The 17,207-nt window shown below is 46.5% G+C and overlaps 3 protein-coding genes across 5 annotated transcripts in view; 1 reads left to right on the top strand and 2 right to left on the bottom strand.

Moving 5' to 3' along the window:
* Positions 1-327: 327 nt before the first annotated feature.
* AGTR2 (angiotensin II receptor type 2) lies at positions 328-1,446 on the bottom strand. The gene has a single exon (XM_054289823.1). It carries the CDS (start codon positions 1,444-1,446, stop codon positions 328-330), a length of 1,119 nt encoding a protein of 372 aa, XP_054145798.1.
* A 9,769-nt stretch (positions 1,447-11,215) lies between these two features.
* On the top strand, positions 11,216-12,481 carry LOC128945983 (nyctalopin-like). Its single transcript, XM_054289917.1, has one exon. It carries the CDS (start codon positions 11,216-11,218, stop codon positions 12,479-12,481), a length of 1,266 nt encoding a protein of 421 aa, XP_054145892.1.
* A 3,329-nt stretch (positions 12,482-15,810) lies between these two features.
* PLS3 (plastin 3) overlaps positions 15,811-17,207 on the bottom strand; it is a 49,710-nt gene continuing 48,313 nt past the window's right edge. For all 3 annotated transcript variants that reach the window (XM_054289500.1, XM_054289502.1, XM_054289499.1), the window contains one exon: positions 15,811-17,096. In XM_054289500.1, the coding sequence (XP_054145475.1) occupies positions 16,964-17,096 (133 nt within the window). In that variant the 3' untranslated portion in view covers positions 15,811-16,963. The remainder of the gene's footprint in view (positions 17,097-17,207) is intronic.

The following is a 17,207-nucleotide window of genomic DNA, read 5'->3' on the forward strand; positions in this document are numbered from 1 at the left end:
TAGGGTATAATACTCAGCACCTGTGCAATTGTAGCTATGGTGTAATGGTCCTTCAGTATATTTAGGTTTCTGGTGTTACACATAACATTTGCCTGATCCCAGCCATACAAAAAGCTGATATTTATAGTGCCATCAATATAGTTATTTGTCAGAACCTTCCCTCTGTGTGAAACTTGTGAAAAGGAAGGAGGAATAAATCCCCGTGTATGACAAAACCAGGTTCTCCTTCAAACAGCTGGTGAATGAATGGGCATGAAACAAAGGGAAGAGGAGAAAGAAATGTCACAATTTCAGGGACATCCAGCTGCACTGACATCACCCCAGAGCCTAGAGGAAGGACTCGGGTTCCCCTTCTTTGCCCACGGGGGTTTCGGGCTCTCTGAAGCAGCTGCCCCTCCTGGCAGAGGAGCTCTCGCGGTGGCTGCTGAGCTGGTGCACCCTCCTCTTGAACAGGCGGTGCAGCTTCTCCTGGAACTGGTTGCCAATGAAGCAGTAGAGCAGGGGGTTGGTGCAGCTGTTGGCAAAGGCCATGCAGATGCCAAAGGGCAGCGCCGTGTCGATGAGCCCCACCACCGCACAGCTGGCAATGACCTCCATGTGAGCCAGCGCGTTCAGAAACGTCAGAACGTGGAATGGCAGCCAGGAGATCAGGAAGGCAATGACAACAGCAGCCACCAGCTTCAGGACCTTGTCCCTCTTCTGCCTGCTCTTCCCAAACTGCTGTGCTTTAAGCAAGTGCCTCCTGATTGAGATGTAGCACGTGGTGATCACTGCCAAGGGGATGAAGAAGCCCAGGGTGTTTTTCAGGAAGGCTGTTGCCACAGACCATTGAGCATAGTTCTCATAAGGAAAGGCCATAATGCAAGCATTGACCTCCAAACTTTCAACATAGTAAGTGTCTCGGAAATAAAAAGTTGGGAGGGAGGACAAGCAGGCGAGGCCCCACACCACCAATGCCACAAAATAAGCTTGCTGTGGAGTTCTCCTCTGGGAGTGAATAGGGTGGACAATGGCGTGGTACCGGTCCACGCTCATGCACGTAATGAAAAAAATACTTGCAAACATATTCAGACATAGGACAGAGCTGGAGATCTTGCACATGAGAGACCCAAAGAGCCAGTTGTATCCCTGAGCATAGTAGGTGGCCCAGAAGGGGAGGGTGGCCAGGCACAGCAGGTCTGCCATGGCCAGGTTGAAAATGTAGATATTAGCAACTGTCTTGGGGCCAGTGTGACGACAGAGCACCACAACCACCACGCTGTTGCCAACCAACCCAAGAACAAAAACTGCAGAGAAGAGGGCTGGAATCAGTGAAAACTGATAATTTGAAGAGGTAAGGGGGCAGGGAGGGGATGAGTGTGACACAGCTGATGAGTTTGTCAGTGCTGTAGACAGGACTTGGAGACTTTCCCTGGTGGTGACAACCAGGGAGTAATTGCTCTGCATGTTGGTGCTGGTGGAAGGGGAGTTTTTTCAGGAAATTCATGGGCTGGCAGCACTTTCCTATCCCATTGCTCACCTGCAGATCAGAAACCATGTGTTAGACATGCACTCTGCACCTCTCTTAGCTCTGAAATCACACAGACACAATAAAATAAAAACCATTTGAAGCTACATCAGTAATCTGAGTGCTGAAATACCAGGCAGCCCTGCTGAACTCCTTACCTCCATCCCACTGACAGAACACAATTAGCCCTAGGGACGTCACAGCACTTTTTAATTAGCCTGGCAGAGAAGGGAGCAGCTGGGGTTTATCTGTGATTACAGATGGTGCTTTCTGTGGCCAGCAGAGCAGAAAGATTATGGACTCAGGAGCTGGAGACACTTTGGGAGCTTCTGTGACCCAAAGGCCATGCTGAAGCTCCTCATGATCCTTTTCCCAGTTTCTCATGCTATTTCCAACACTCTGAGCAGTTAAAATGTGAAAGCAGATGTGAAAGCAGCCATTAAAAAGGACTATTAGGAAAGCAAGCTGTGATTTTTATCATCCCCCCCGCCCCGAGTTCACAGGGCTGGACACAAAGACACTGAAGGGTCTTTGCAAAATGTCATTCACTGTCAGTGTCCTTCTGACACATATCTGCGTCTCCTTCCCTTATGACAGCTTTAATCAGAACAGTAAAAGAGATCATTTCAATGTAGACACAAGCAATAAACTCAGTCCTTGCAGGCACTGAATTTAACAGTACTATGTGCCATTCATTTAGAAATATCAGAACTGGATTTCAGCAGGGGAAAATGTAGCTATAAAACAGCTAAAATAAGAGGTTGACAGGTCTGCCTTTGTTGCATTTCAACAGTGTCTGCACCCTGAGCAGGACATATTGCAAACTCGAAGACTTTCTAAGCTGATGAAGAAGATATCATACCCAAGTATTTTATTTTACATAATTAAAAACTAATTTCCTCTTTCTAGTAAGTTTTTGTAGAACCAGACAGGCATTTAAGAATTCTCAAGGAACCCTAAAAGAAACAGAATTTTTCACCAAGACAACAGATTTGGGTAATTATCTGTCATTTAACAGAAGGCAACTGATCATTTCAAATGTATTTTTCTGTATCAACAGTTTAACGTACATTATTTTGCTCAATGCAAAATACTCAATATACTACTCTGGATATACTGACAAAAATTTAATTTTATGTATATTGTCTCAACAATGAAAATTCAGCAGGGGAATTTCTGCAGAGTGCTGGTATTTAAAGTCACAAATAGTCAATCATAAGCCCATGTTCTGTATTCAAAGGGGTCCTAAACCCAATGAAAGCTTTTTTGTTTGGGAACACAGATATTCAGAGAGGGTCTTGAGTCCCATTTCACCCTTATGTCCTGAGCTCTTCACTTTAACATATAGAATCTGAAATCTCAGAATTAATCACAAAGCATTACATTCCTCCCTGACTCCTAGCAGAGGGACCACACCATAATTATCTGTACTGCATTACAGAGAACAAGGTTTCATTGATAAACCCACTCCCCCACTCTGGCCATGCACAAGTGGTGCCTGAGGATTTGTTCTGAGCTGCTCCTTCCTCCTCTCACTGCAGGCACGAGACATTCCAGCACAAATGGAATCAAATCAATGGAAATTATGTTCTAGCAGCAGATAGAAAACCTACCTCTCAAGGCTCCAGAATTCCGTGCTCCTTTTTTCCCCTTTCCTTCTGGTGAGTATTACCACCAGCAATCTGCTCTCTCATATCTTCCCTTTTCCACTGGGAGACTTTAAACTACATAACTCCAGAACTGAAATATGAATGCCTGCCAGCTTCTTTTCCTTTTGGAAGCAAAACAGTTTGAGAGCCCCCCTTTCCAAGGCCACGTGAGCACATGCAGTAAATCAGGAGAGAGCAACAAGACAGCCAGAAAAAAAGGAGAAAAAAAAAAGGAAATGAAGCAAGCAAGAAAAAGGAAATTCACACAAATATCCCTGTGGTTTTCTACTGCAGCTCTTGTGCCAGGAGGATACACCCACACTTTCAGCCCCTTTCTGCCCTCCACATGCACACACAAGATGTGGGAGCCTCCATGGAAGGATTTGTGCATCTCAGAGGGCAGAGGGATTCCCGTGCAGTCCGTGGAGCCCTAGCACTGGCTAATACATTTGGGGATGAAATAGGCTGTTAGTCCTGGCAGAATTGACTATAATGTCAACACAGAGAGACAGAAAGTGCAGGAACATCACTGCATTCACACCAGCACTGCCTGGGTAAGGGGGCTGACCCAATCTCCCAGTTACTGTGGGAAAGCCACTGCCCTATTCCTGGCAAAGACATGCACACTGCTGGGGCTGAGGAGGGCAGCAGGACAAATCAGGACAAATCAGGACAAATCAGGCAGCAGGGCATGGCTGAGAGCAGGCTTGGTTCTGAGGCTGCACTGGGGTAGGACACGACCAAAACGAGCTCATACCAACTCCACACAACACAGAGTTTGTACATCTGCTCCTTCCTTGCATCTCATGCTGTGCCTGGCCCCGCCTCCTCTCCATGGAAGGAGCTCCAAGGGGGCTCCTGGAGGATAAGAAAAGGGCAAGGGAAGCACCCAGAGGCTTAAACACTTTGCCCTGATGCCTGAGTGTGATCTCTGCTACAGCTGCCCATCTACTTAGGGCATGTGTGCTGTGCTCCCCAGCAAGGCTCATGTCCCAGACAGAAAGAACCACTGGAGCCCCTGGCAGTGACACTTCCCTTTGCTCCTGGCTCTCAATCACTGGCCAGCACTGAAACCAAGCTCATCCCATCCTCTGAACACCAGCACAGCCTTGGGGAGAGGTGCATCCAGTTGTGGGGGCTTGGGGGAACCCCAGTGCTGCCCTTGCTCCGGGACACCAGGGACAGCAGCCATCACCAGCTCTGCTGTCACCAGAGTGACCCAGAGGAGAGATGAAAAACAGCCTTTTAACAGCATCTTCAGGGGAACTAAGGGCTGAGCAGGCTGTGGAGAACAGTCTCACCAGTTTCACCACAGCCCAGCTGTGTCTTTGACCAGAAAAAGCCTCAGAGAGTATTGAAAAAGCTTATCAGCAAACTCATATACTCATATACACCCAATCCCTGGAGGTGAGTGCTACATTCAAGGCAGAGAGAAGTGTCCTTGGCAGCTTTTGTCTTTATCTGCCTCATAATTCAAAGTCCAGTTCTTAGCATTTTCTGTGCTAAAAGGAGACTGGGTTATTTAAAGAAAGGGAATCCCACACAGCATTTCTATTTACCACAGTGCAACGATTTACTGCTTCAAGGACATGATGACAAAGCAGTCCATGGTCAGGGCTGTCAGGCTGCAAGCACACAAGAAAGTCATGAGTCCTGCTGCAGAGGAGCAGAGATGCACCTTCTGCCACCAATTTCCCCTGCACAGACCCTGCCTGGGGTCTGCAGGACTTCTGGCCCACTGGTGAGTGATCTGAGATGTCAGCACTCATTCTGAGCCATATTTATTAATTTTTTTTTGTAACAAGATGTGCCAGGACACCCTCAGCCAGGAGTCTTTGCTGCTAGTTGCACACAAACCATTGGTAAAAGGTTTTGCTCCATTCCTCAGCAAACACCCAGTGAAGGAAAAATGCACAAGAATGTTTATTTTTCAAAAATAACAAACACTAGTTGTTTAGACTTAAAGTTTTCCTTTCCACACAACTTTTGATCCTTACAGATCCTGACTGTGTTTATTCTGTTTTGCCTACAGAATGGAGACTTTAACAGACAAGAAATGGCCCTGATGCACGCAGTGCAATGGGGGTCACAGCTCAGGCTGCCCTTTGACAAATCCTGCTCCTGTTCTTTCCCCTGCCAATGCTCAATGCATCTGATTCCTTATCTGATCCAAACTCTTCACTGCAAAGATTCCTCTCACTAATGCACAAATCCCTCTCTCTCTCTTTCCCCCACCATTTCTTCCTCTCACTATTTCTGAGCATCTTGTACTGCTGTAAAACAGACCCCCAAGTTGTCCATGCACAAAAGAACCTCATCCATGTAGTGCTGCAGCTGAGCCAAGGCCCCTGAGCTTGTGGGATGTGTTTTCCACAGCCAGGCTGGTAAATCCAGCACATGGATCTGCTGCAGCAGAGCCCAGCACACAGCTCAGCACAGGGCAGAGCTTTTACACTGCTCATCCGGCTGCAAAGTTACAAAAGCTGAGAGTTTTCAACACAAGACCTGTTTGATTTTAAATTAGAAGAAGCTTGAGGTGTCTGGGGGTTGAATCTGGGGTAGGATTTTGAGTACATTTTTTACACCAACTAAAATAATTCACAGTTCAAGAGGAGCAAGAAATTTGCTGCAGGCCCACATAGAGCCCTTAGGTTTGTCTTTCCATCCTCAAGCCGATGCACCTAAAGAGTGTTTAAAAAAACACCCAAACCCAAAAAACCCCAAACCATCACCACACACAACTCAAATAGCACCTTCTGATCAGCTGTACAAATAAAAAGAAAAGGATCCATCACTCCAAGTCCTAGGTTTTGGATTTTGCAGGGAAGTGCTGCCTCTGTCAGGGATGGAATATTCCAATGAGCAGCCTGACAGTGCCAGTAGGCTGTCACAGCCACCTCTGGAGGCTAAACCTTGCCAGCCTGCCAAAGGCTCCAAGTAATGTGAGATCCAGATGCAAACTGTATCCATGAGCTTGATTTCTTCCTTTTGGAGAAAGCAAGAGGGAAAAAAATCTTTTATAAATGTGCTCCCCAGGAGGCATAACCCAACACAGATCACTGTGGCTGTGTTTGGTGTTGATTTATAGCAGGATTCCCTGACTCCCTAGCGCCAGGGCTGGCAGCAGGAGTTGGGGATCCAGCATCAGCTGCCAGACAATGATGATTTTCATCATGCCAGACCCTGGGATTAGATCAGTTGGATGGAGCATGGTGCTAATAATGCCAAGACTGCAGGTTTGATCCCTGCATGGGCTGGAAGAGCTGGACTTGGTGATTCTTGTGGGTCCCTTTCAGCCCAGAATATTCTGGAGTGTGCTGTGCCAAACATTCCAGCATTCCATAAACTTTTCTAAGCATTCCTCCTTCTTGCATTTGTTTATTTAACGGTTTCTTTAGAGATTCATTGCTCAGTCCTGCAAGTAAGATTGGAGAATCTACCTCACCCTTCTTCCCCAGCCCCAGAGCACTTCTTCAGAGAAGCTGATTGCTTGCATCCTTTCTGGGAACTCAGGGAGGGGAGCAGTTGTGAGCACTGACCTTGAAGGCTGAAGGTTGAGACAGTGAGTCCCAATCCCGTCCATGGTTGTTACTGGGTCAGTTCTGGGTCCTTGCACAGCTTGATCAGGTCTGGCAGTGGCTGTCTGCAAACCCAGTGTTTTGGCCAAGAGGGAGAGCTGCCAGCATCTCAAAGGCAAGACCTTGGTCAGTGTTCCACTCTCCCTGCTGGATCCATGATTTCATGTGGAAGAACTAAGCTTTTTAAAGTGCTGCTTTTCCACTTCCCAGCAGCACAGCAGTGGCCACAAGGGCCACCCAGACAGGGCCCATCAGATACTCTGAGAGAACAGACCTTCTGTGCTGGAAGAGGTCAGTTTTGGAGCAGTTCAGTGAGAGTGACAGAGGCATTGGGAAGGGAAGAGGGATGCCCTTCTTACCTTCAGCATGCAGAAAACTTATCCAAAGCATTTATTTTATGAGAGATGTTTGTGTCCAGCCAACAGCATTGCCAAGATTGAGGTTATCCTCCATGACATTGTTTGTTCAAATTATTGGCTGTAAGCATTTTACAAGCTACTAAAAGAAGCAAAGAAAACAAGCAGATAAGTGATTTTGAAAACAAGCTGCTATTAAAGGCAGGAAGTGCACACACCCTGGCACCACTGCTGTTCTTGAGGCAAGCCCTGCTCTTGCTGAAGGCAGCAGGACTTGGTCAAAACTCCATCCCTGAGAGCTGCACAGCTCCCAGCCATGACCCCAACACAAATAAACTACCAGACTTTGGGCTTGCCAAAAACAGGCCCAGAGCCTTCATGGCCAGAGCAGCATTTCAGCAGCTGAGACCACAACAGGAACCCACAGTCAGCTTTCATAATTTATCAGCACAGGTAATTTTCTCCTCACTTCTCTCAAACCAGGTGCTGTGATGAGCAGCAGAAGTCAAGACACTGCCAAAGCTTGTGGGAGAGAGTTCTCTCCTGTCTAACTTCTGCTTTATTTGAACTAATATAGTTGTATATAGCCTGGCATTCAAAGGATGTGGGAGAATGCTTCACATTTCTCTTTAGGGTTTCAAGGTGGTATTTAGGAAGATTTAGGACTCAGTGGAAAGCTTTGTAGAGTTACAGGGCACCCAAAGGGTCTCTTTCCAGAGATCTTTTTTAAAAAAAATCTTCCTCTCTTTGCTGTTTTGAACTATAACCACTGCAAACAGCCTTCCCACTTTTTAAGTGCTTTTACTAGAAATTCCTCTTATGTTCCAAGAATACTGAGATACACACGAAAGAGAGTTCACCAGCTAGATAAAGCTTTGGGGGTGCCAGATTATTCCTGACATTTGCATATTCCATATTATTTAATCAATCTTTTAACCAACAAAGCTATTAAGTGACTCTACTAATTCCATCTTTTCCCAACAAAAAAGTTTAAAGAATGCAAACCTTGCTCTTTTAACTTATTAGACCAGCAAGACCATCCCAAAGCAGAAGTTTTGACTACTGCCTCGATCTTCTAAAGAGAATTCATCTCCTCAAAATCTACAGTATTAGGCAAGGCTCTTGACATCAGCTATAAACAATTTCTGAAGGGGATGAGCTGGGCTATAAATCCCAGATGTCAGATCAATCAGTGACTGAAAAAAGGACAAAAACACAACCATGGCCATGTGGTGGGTGGAATAGAATTTAACAGAAGACCTGCAGTGGTTCAGCTTTTCCATTAAAGCTGGGTGGATGAGGCACCTCAGCCAAAACACATGATGCACTCCAGAAACCCTCCAGGCAGATGGGGAGAGACAATCAGAGTCCCTGCACGTGGAGCACAAAGAGCTGAGCCTGGAAAAGAGAACCCCAGAGCAGGATGCTAATATTTGAACACACCATAAAGGGAAAGTTTGCTGAAAAGGTAGGAGGAGAAAAAACTCATGTGTCAGCTCTTCTCAAGGAGCACATCCTTACCTTGTCTCTGCAGCACTTGGTAAGGCAGTGACTGCAGTAGAGATGCTCAGGGAGCTGGAGCAGTGCTGGGCACAGGAGCCCTGGGCACTGCAGCACACACAGGACATTCCTGTGGCCACACTCTTGGACCAGCACTCAGCCCTCAGCAAAGGTTTGGCTCTCCACAGTGCTGGGTGTTGGCATATCACTGCACTGCTTCCACCCCAAGGGCAGCTGCAGCCTGGGCTGCCATTGGTAAGTTTGGACAAAATCCTCTCAAGCAGCTGCCACCTCACCTCCATGCTTTGTGGGATCCTTACAGGGAGAAACTGGAATTGCCAAACCTGGGACAAAGTGTAAAAATCTGGTCACTTTGATATTTATGGTTTTCCTTGGCCCTATAGGCTCTAAAGCAAGGAAACATTCTGTAGCTGCATGGTCCTGTTCCACCACAGTGTTTGAGTCCAGTTAAGCAACATCTGGCAGCAATGAGCTCCAAGAGCTGCATGCTTTTGGTCTGAAAATTTCCAATATGAAATCAAGGAGAGCTACAGTACAGAGAGCACTGGGCTTTACAAAGAGCTAGAACATGGTAACACTGCTGGAATTACAACCAGAAATAAACCCTTTGTAGAATAAAAGGGACACCAGAGCAAGAGCTCCATCTCTTTCAGCCTGAGCTACAAACTTCAGCTGAAGGCAAGAGCGTTCCCCAGCACACGGTGCAGCTCACCTGTTCTGCACAGAGATCAGCAGAAACCTGTCTCCTTCACAGGGTTGCACTGACAAATCATGGAGGGATGGAGATTCCTAGCTGTGCTGCATCAGGAGATAAGAGAAGTCATGGAGATCAAGGAGCAGGACACCAAACCAAGGTGATGTCCTTGGAGGAGCAGCCCCAGCTGAGCCAAGAATAGAGAAAACAAAGATTCACCCACCAAAACCTTTGGCCTGACCTCAGACACAATCAGCTGGATGGGGTGAGCAGTGCACATTTCCACCTTCCTCTGGGGCTCCCAGGACCAGCCCCAGGCATGGTGCCAGCACTGCTGCTTGAGGTGGAAACCAGATTTTGGCCCCCAGTAACACTGCACCAAAGCCTGTCTAACTAAATAAATGATGTTGTTTACAGCTGGAGGATGGTCTCCATTACACAACATGATCATCCTGGCCAAGCTTCCAGGGAGAAGCTGTTCTTCAGGGGATTGCTGCTTGAAAAAATGAAGAAAACAGAAGTAGCTGAAGCCAATATAGTGATTTAACAGCACAGGAAATATAATCTGCTTCTGCTGAGGAAATAACAGAGCTGCAAACTTGTCCATGTCACACTTACTGTTGGGCATACTGTATATTTGGGGGTTTAGCCACTGTCTGGACAGAGCTGGCAGAACAGGGGACAGAAAGAAAACCCAACCTGTAAAAAATGAAAAAAAGAAAAAAGCTGAGCCAGACCAAGGAATTAAGAGCAAGGAAATGCACTGGAAGGCAGGGAGCTGACAAAAGGTGCTTCAAGCACATCAGAACACATGAGAACTCCAGCAGAGAGAAGTGGAAAAGAAATTTAGAGTGACAAAAACAAGAGAAGCAGTTGTGTCACTAATGATCCATCAGCTGCAAGCCCTGTGTCTGGTCCTCCTGCAGAATGATCAGTCTGGAAATTGCTGATCCCTGGCTGCTGAGTTCATCAATCAGGCCCCCAAATGCACTTCCCCTTTGCACTGTGGATATAGGATAAAAAACAGGGCAGGGCAAGGACACAGATATTTAAGGACCCACGTCCAGGTCCAGTTTCTCGGTGGCATCTTCAGACCTGCTGGAGACAAGCAGTGCCCTAGGAAGGACAGTGTGCCCTTGGGGTGCTCCCTGTTTCAACCACAGGGTTCATTTTTCACCCCTCACAGATGGCTCAGGGCACATCCCAAGAAGAGGCACTGCCAGGACACAGCACTCCCCTGTGCTTTCCCAGAGAAAAATGTCAGAGAAATGTCTCTCATGTCAGAGAAATATCTCTCATGTCAGAGAATATGAGACTTGCATAGCTCCTGGCAGTCTCCCATTTTACTGCAGGGGAGTCACAGCCATCACCAAGGGAAATCCCTGAGCCTGGGGCATCTGTCAGTGTGTGCAGCCTCTGTCAGGCTGAGAGCCCTCACCTCACACCTGGATGGCACAGCCACCTTCCACTGCCTTTGCTGAAGCTCCAGCTGCAGAAAATCACAAAAATTCTTCCCAGAATAGTTTTTGTGAGGCAACTGCCAAGCAGACTCTGAAAATGGTGATGACCCATGAGCAGGGGCCTGTCCCAAACAGCTGCCAGGGGAAGTCTGTTACCTGTTGCTGTTTGCAGAGGGCAGGAGGTGAGAAAAGCCACTGCCAGAGCATGACCCTGGGCTGAGAAGTCTCTCTGCCTCTCAGGGCAGCACTTGATCAGCTCTGACGTGCCTAAACACTTAATCCCCACGGGGCTGCAGCAGGAGGAACCAGCTGATTTATTTTCACTGTGCACAGTCCAACAAACCCTGCCCTGCCTGTGGTTCACCTGCCCAAAAGGTACATGCTCTTTTTCTTGCCTTCTCCTCTACAATCCATCAGGTATTAGATGCTGTGGCTGATGTGTGGCTGGTCATGTTCTTTCTCGTTATATTTATATTTACTTGTGCAGCAAAGGCTGGGCTGAGTCTGAATGTCTCCAATTCATGCCCAAGCATGTGCAGGTGTACACCTGAAGAGACCATCCTCTGCAACAGAGCTGGACTGAAAACCCTACCTGGAGAAATAGCACCATCCACCATCTCTCTAAACCTCTCCAACAATTATTTGCGGATTCTCAACACCAACACCTTCAGAAACCTGACTTTCCTTCACAGCCTCTGGCTAGATGGGAACAATCTGACTTTCCTGACCCCAGGAACTTTCCATGCTCTCAGCAGGCTGCAAGAGCTGCACCTCAGCAGGAACTCACGCCTCACCTACCTGCATGCAAACACTTTCAGAGGACTATTAAACCTCATCAGCCTGGATTTGTCCCACTGCAACATCTTCGAAATCCACCCACTTCTATTTTCACACTTGCCTTCTTTAGAAAGGCTTGATTTAGCCTCCAATAACATGAGGTATGTCCCACAAGCCTTCAGGAACCTCTCCAGCCTCACGAGGCTGTCCCTGGAGGGCAATCACATAGAGGCCATCGGCAGAGATTCCCTGAAAGACCTGGAAACCCTGAACGATCTCAATCTCAGGAAGAATCGGATATGGATCATCCAAAACGGAGCTTTCTCAAAGCTTCTCAGACTGGGCATGTTAAATTTAGGCCACAACTTCATCACTGATTTGCCTAATCAGCTTTTTGAAGGATTGATCCAGCTCAAGACCATGCACCTTGAAGCCAACAGAATCACCGCTGTGGACTGCACCTTCAGGCAGCTGCTCAACCTGAGAAACTTGTACTTGAACAACAACCAGATCTCCTCCATCTCAGACTCTGCTTTTTTGCACCTAAACAAGCTGCACTTCCTTCACCTGAGCAGGAACAACCTCAGCTCGCTGCCTGTGGGCCTGTTCTCCCCCCTGCCCAGGCTGAGGTATGTGTTCCTGTCCCACAACCCCTGGAGCTGCGACTGCAGCGCGCTCTGGCTGCGGCGCTGGACGGCCGCGCTCATCCAGGGCCTGGACTGCGCCTTCCTGGGCCCTGCCAACGCCACAGCAGCCCAGCAGCCCCTCCCTGGGCTCCTGGGGGACTGCCCCGTGCCCCTGGAGATGGCCACTGAGGACAGGTGCAGGGTGGCTGGCACCAGCGTGGCCCCCAGGCCTCCAGCCCTGCCAGGCCAGCTCATCCTGCTGGCACTTGCCTGCCACACATGGGGATGGGGCATCCTGCTGGCCGCCTTTTAATGGCGTTCCAGGGTAGCAGGCTCCAGGCCTGCTAGGGCTCCATGGAGGGAAGTGGCCTAAAGATAGGAAATGCCATGTCCCAGTGAAAAAGCAAGAAGCCCCTCTCTTCTGCCTTTCAGACCCCAGTTGTAACCCCATAAGTCACTTTCCCTTAACCCCTGCTCTTGGACAATTTTGAATTCCCCTATACCCTATATAAAGTGCTGGTTTAGCCCATTCTGGTCAGAAGAGCCATGGCTGGAACCCTTCACAGACCCCAGTAAAGCCATTGCTGTGGAACTCCAGCTGCCTTCTCCTCTCGCGTCTGCCTTTCGGTCGGCCTACAACAGCGCCTTAGCAAGCAAAGAGCTGAAATCGTACGAGAGCTGATAATCACTAAAAAGAGCTGATATCCCTTAAGCTTGCTAAGGTTGCCTGTGGCTAAGAGCAGCCTGGGCACTCGGACAGTCTGCCCCCAAAGGACTGAGCTATCCGGCCCGTGCTGCCTGCTCAGGGGCAAACCTGCCCAGCAGGAGGCTGGGACATTTCAGTTATAAATTGGAGGCTGATTATTTGTTTTCTTGAAATTTGTTTATGAACAATGGTTTTCCTGGCATTTGGATTTTATATGCAAATAAAGAAATGTCAATATATAGGAATATATTATTTCCTTTATGGGCAATAGTCTAATCTGAAATGCTAACATCAAAATTCAATGCAAATGCTCACATTGGCAAGTTCAGGGCTGGGGCTTGTGGCTGGTGATGTGGGGCTGGGAAGCATGTTCTCCTCTGCCCTCCCCATTTCCCAACTGACCACAGCCAGGTGTCCTCTCCCTGGGAGGGGCTGCTCTCCTGTGCCCAGCCCATACTGGGCATATCGTGAGTGACTACTGCTGAAATAGGAATAAATTGCACATGCTCTAGAGCATCTGGAGTCCTGAGAAAAGGCCCAGTCCATCAGCATCACTGTGAGCACGTGGTGCCTTCCCACAGCAGGCACATGGGGATCTCTGCTGCTGGAATGTGTGGGAGGTGTGGGCAAAAGCACCATCATGTAAAACATTTTATCACCCAGGTGTTCCTCACAGCACTGAACCTCAGCTAATGTGGCTCTGCATTTACCCCTGCAAGGAGGTGATTTGTCTCAGGGATGGTCTGTACAAGCTATGTCTATCTCCCTGCATGCTGTTGAGGAGCTCTGTCCCAGCACAATTCCAGTGTCACATCCCAGGTGTGCCTCCCTTCTGCTGCTGGGAGCACAGATCAGCCTTCTCTGTCCTCCCAAATGGAATTTTCCATTTGTGCAGGTATATGAAAAACCCTTATCCAATGTTTACTAGGTGCTCACAGAAGGAAGCAAAGGAATGTGTGCCAGACACACCACACTTGTCCCTGTCCTTAGAGGAATTACCCCAAGCTGATAAGAGAGAAATAAACCCTTGTTTAGGGCTGAAAACACACAAACCTGCACAATTTGACATGGGAAACCTGCCATGGAGTTCAGAGCAGGACCAACCTTTGCTGTTACACCAGGGAAGGAACAAAGTAGGGGTCTACAACAAAACCACACGTGCTGCACCTCATTGCATTTGTGGTTACGTTTCTGCAAAGCATGTTACAGTCAATATAATAAATTTTTCCTTACATTGGCTGTGCTGTTTCATCATCTTCACTTCACTCAGCTTCACATACTTTGAGAAGTGGTGGAAAAATACTCCAGCTGGTTTCTTACTTTTGAATTACTCTCTGTCAAGCTGCAATTGAAAAAGGCAGAAGCAAAAAAGCAAGCAAAGTCCACCTCAGCAATTTCTTATGTCCCTAAAAGATTCAATTTTTCCATTGAATAATACAAATTGGTGAAAAATTTATATGGGCAAGAACCTTGCCTTCTCTGAACACTTTGAGAAAACATTCCTTCCACTTTTACACCACCACTTCATTAAAGAGTAACAGGAACACAACTAAATTGCTTCCTCTGTGCTATGATAAAAAGTCATAGCAATATTTAACAAGTTATACACAGTGGGCTCAGGGAGAACATGTGGCCACATTTTCAATCCACAAAAAATGAAACTTGCAAGGAATACAAGAAGGCCAGAAAACACAGACCCTGAGGAGTCAGTCTGGGCTGGCAAAGACATTTGAAGGAGGATGCTAAGATGCAGGATAAGAACAACATGCACCCACAAGGGCAGCAACAAGTCCAACTGTTAAAAAAAAATTCAGTATGAACAAAGCTGACACTGTTTAAAAAAACCTTGCAAACAAAAAAGCATGTAACTGAAGAAGCAAAACAAAGTATAAATACTAACAAATAATTTAATATTAAAGAGCAAGAAGAGTTGCAGGAAGAAGGAAATGTGCTGAAGTTTACATCTCCTTGATGCGATTTGAAAATTTTAGGGGTGTTTGACAAAACAAACTATTTGAAAACCTGCTTGTTAAGAGTGCTCAGTGGAGGGAAAGCACTGGGTTTGTCCTGATTGTTCTGCACTGGACCTTCAGTGTGAGAGATCCACTTTGCTTGGACCCCAAACTTTTCTTTCTTAAATACATCCAGCACAAAGAGATGCTTTCTCATTCTGTAATTGTCAAATTACCCATTCCTCCCCCTTTAACCTGGTACCAGAGGCAAAAGAGGCAACAAAGTACAGATGCACATAGCCACTTCCAAAGTCCAAGAATTTTGACCTTAATCACACCACACCCCCAGCCAGTGCCATAAATCACCAGAACAGTTTCAATGGGATGGCTGTGACTCTACTTACGGTATATCGCTCCATCTTGAGTGAAAACATGCAATTTCCTGTGGGAAGCTTTGCTAACATACTTCTCTTGTGAAAAAATTGTACCAGTGGAAAGTTTCCAGCCAGCTCTGCACGAGGCTCCATGCAGGAAATCACTGGGGTGGTTTTGTGACACCCCACAGCCAGAGCAGGGAGCACTCCCAGCTGGTGCCATCCCTGCAGCTGGCAGGGCTCCTGCTCATCTCCTCCTTTTCACCTGCCCTTTTTTCATCTCCTACACACAGGAAAATTAATTCCCTTTCATTAAATTAGTGATTCAAATAGTCACACAAATGTTAACCTCTGAAACCCCCAAGGCACATCATCACAGCAGCTGCTGCTTCAAACAAACTTTGCTTTTCAGGGGCCTTTCCCTGCTGTGCTGCCAGCAGCACCAACCCCTCACCATGCTCCAAAGGACCAGTACCTGGCATCAGATTAACATCAGGCCAATAAAGATGAAGACTGTGTGTAGCACCAGCTGGAACTGAAGACAGGCTGCCATGCTGGGTCAGTGCAAATAAGGAGAGAAGCATGTATTTAAATGTTTTTATTTCAACTGATGCTTTGCCACCATATTACATCACTTTGAATAGCTTGGAATAGCAATATGATCTCAAAATATAGCAAACAGCTTGCCAAAGCAAGAGATTATGAAATCCTATGGATACAGCATCTTCCTTCTTTGGCGACAATGCTTCCTTCCATTTATCTCTAAAAATAATTTTATATTCCAGCACAGTTGCTGTTCACTTTATTGAACCCTGCTGTTTATACCATTTGCCTCTTCCCTGCACAAAACCTCTCCACAATGTAGTATGGTTTTGTATCTAACAGCATTTTAAATAAAAAAGTTATAGTTTTCATGCAGATTTTTGTAAAAATTATTTTCTAGGTGCACAGAACTGAACCAAGATGCATACAAAAATGCATTCACTTCCATTCTCAGGTGTAACCGTGCAATCAGCAACATGATCATATGTTACTGCAAGAGGTCCAAGGATGGTGGTATTATCATATGCAGTATAACCTTAAAAAACAAACAAACAAACAAAAAAATACCCCTTTTTATAAGCAGCAAGAGAAAAAACTGCCGTGCTTTATTTGTAAAGTAATCAAAATAGTTAGATGTACAAAAAAGCACCATGTACAAAGAATACCAGAGGAAGTACATCTTCCTAATTACACATTTCTCATTTAGCATTGCGAGCTGGCCTGCAGGTCCCAACTTGTACTGTAGATTTATTTGCAAAATTAAGGATGTGGTCAAACCTAAAATATGCTTGGACTGTATGACAGAAATTAAAGTGGACTGCAGATAGAAATTAGATTTGTTTCCATTACAACTTATACCAACCACCTTATAGCCCTCAAGGGTATAAAACCACACATCAAGTATTTGAGAAATAATGGAGTGAAAACAGCTCCAGAGCAATATTGCAAGATGCAGGTCTGCTATGAATGCATTTCTGTGAGCTCTTGATAAGTTAAACTTTCCTTTGGGAAAAGAGCACATCTGTTGGTTATAACTCCTCCCCCTGAGAATTTTAATAAATTTGTCTTGCAAAGCAAAACAAAGTCCTTTGAACTTCAACAGTTCCAAGGCCAACAGCATTTCAACGTGGTCACAGCCCATCTGCTACTCATGCACCCAGGGTGGCAGGTTGGGTTTTTGTTGCATTTTGGTTTTTTTTTCTTTACGTGGATCATCCCTTCTATACTCGCTTCATTCCTCTGCCCATCAAGCAGGCGAACACGGTCATGACCATCTTTGGCTTCACCTCCACAAGATCCTCTGGAAGAGCATAAACTCTGGCACCAATTCTTCTTGCCATGGACACAGCATACCTATTCACCATGGAAAGATAAGGTGGTCAGCACTGAGACTGCTATCAGTAAATGGCAAGTCAAATCCTGCCCTATCCAACACAATTTCACCTATTCTTTATTGATTCAAGA

This window comes from Melozone crissalis, unplaced genomic scaffold (assembly GCF_028551555.1).
Source record: "Melozone crissalis strain CALT ecotype California unplaced genomic scaffold, PUWL_Pcris_2 ptg000068l_1, whole genome shotgun sequence".
In the NCBI taxonomy this organism is placed as follows: Eukaryota; Metazoa; Chordata; class Aves; order Passeriformes; family Passerellidae; genus Melozone; species Melozone crissalis.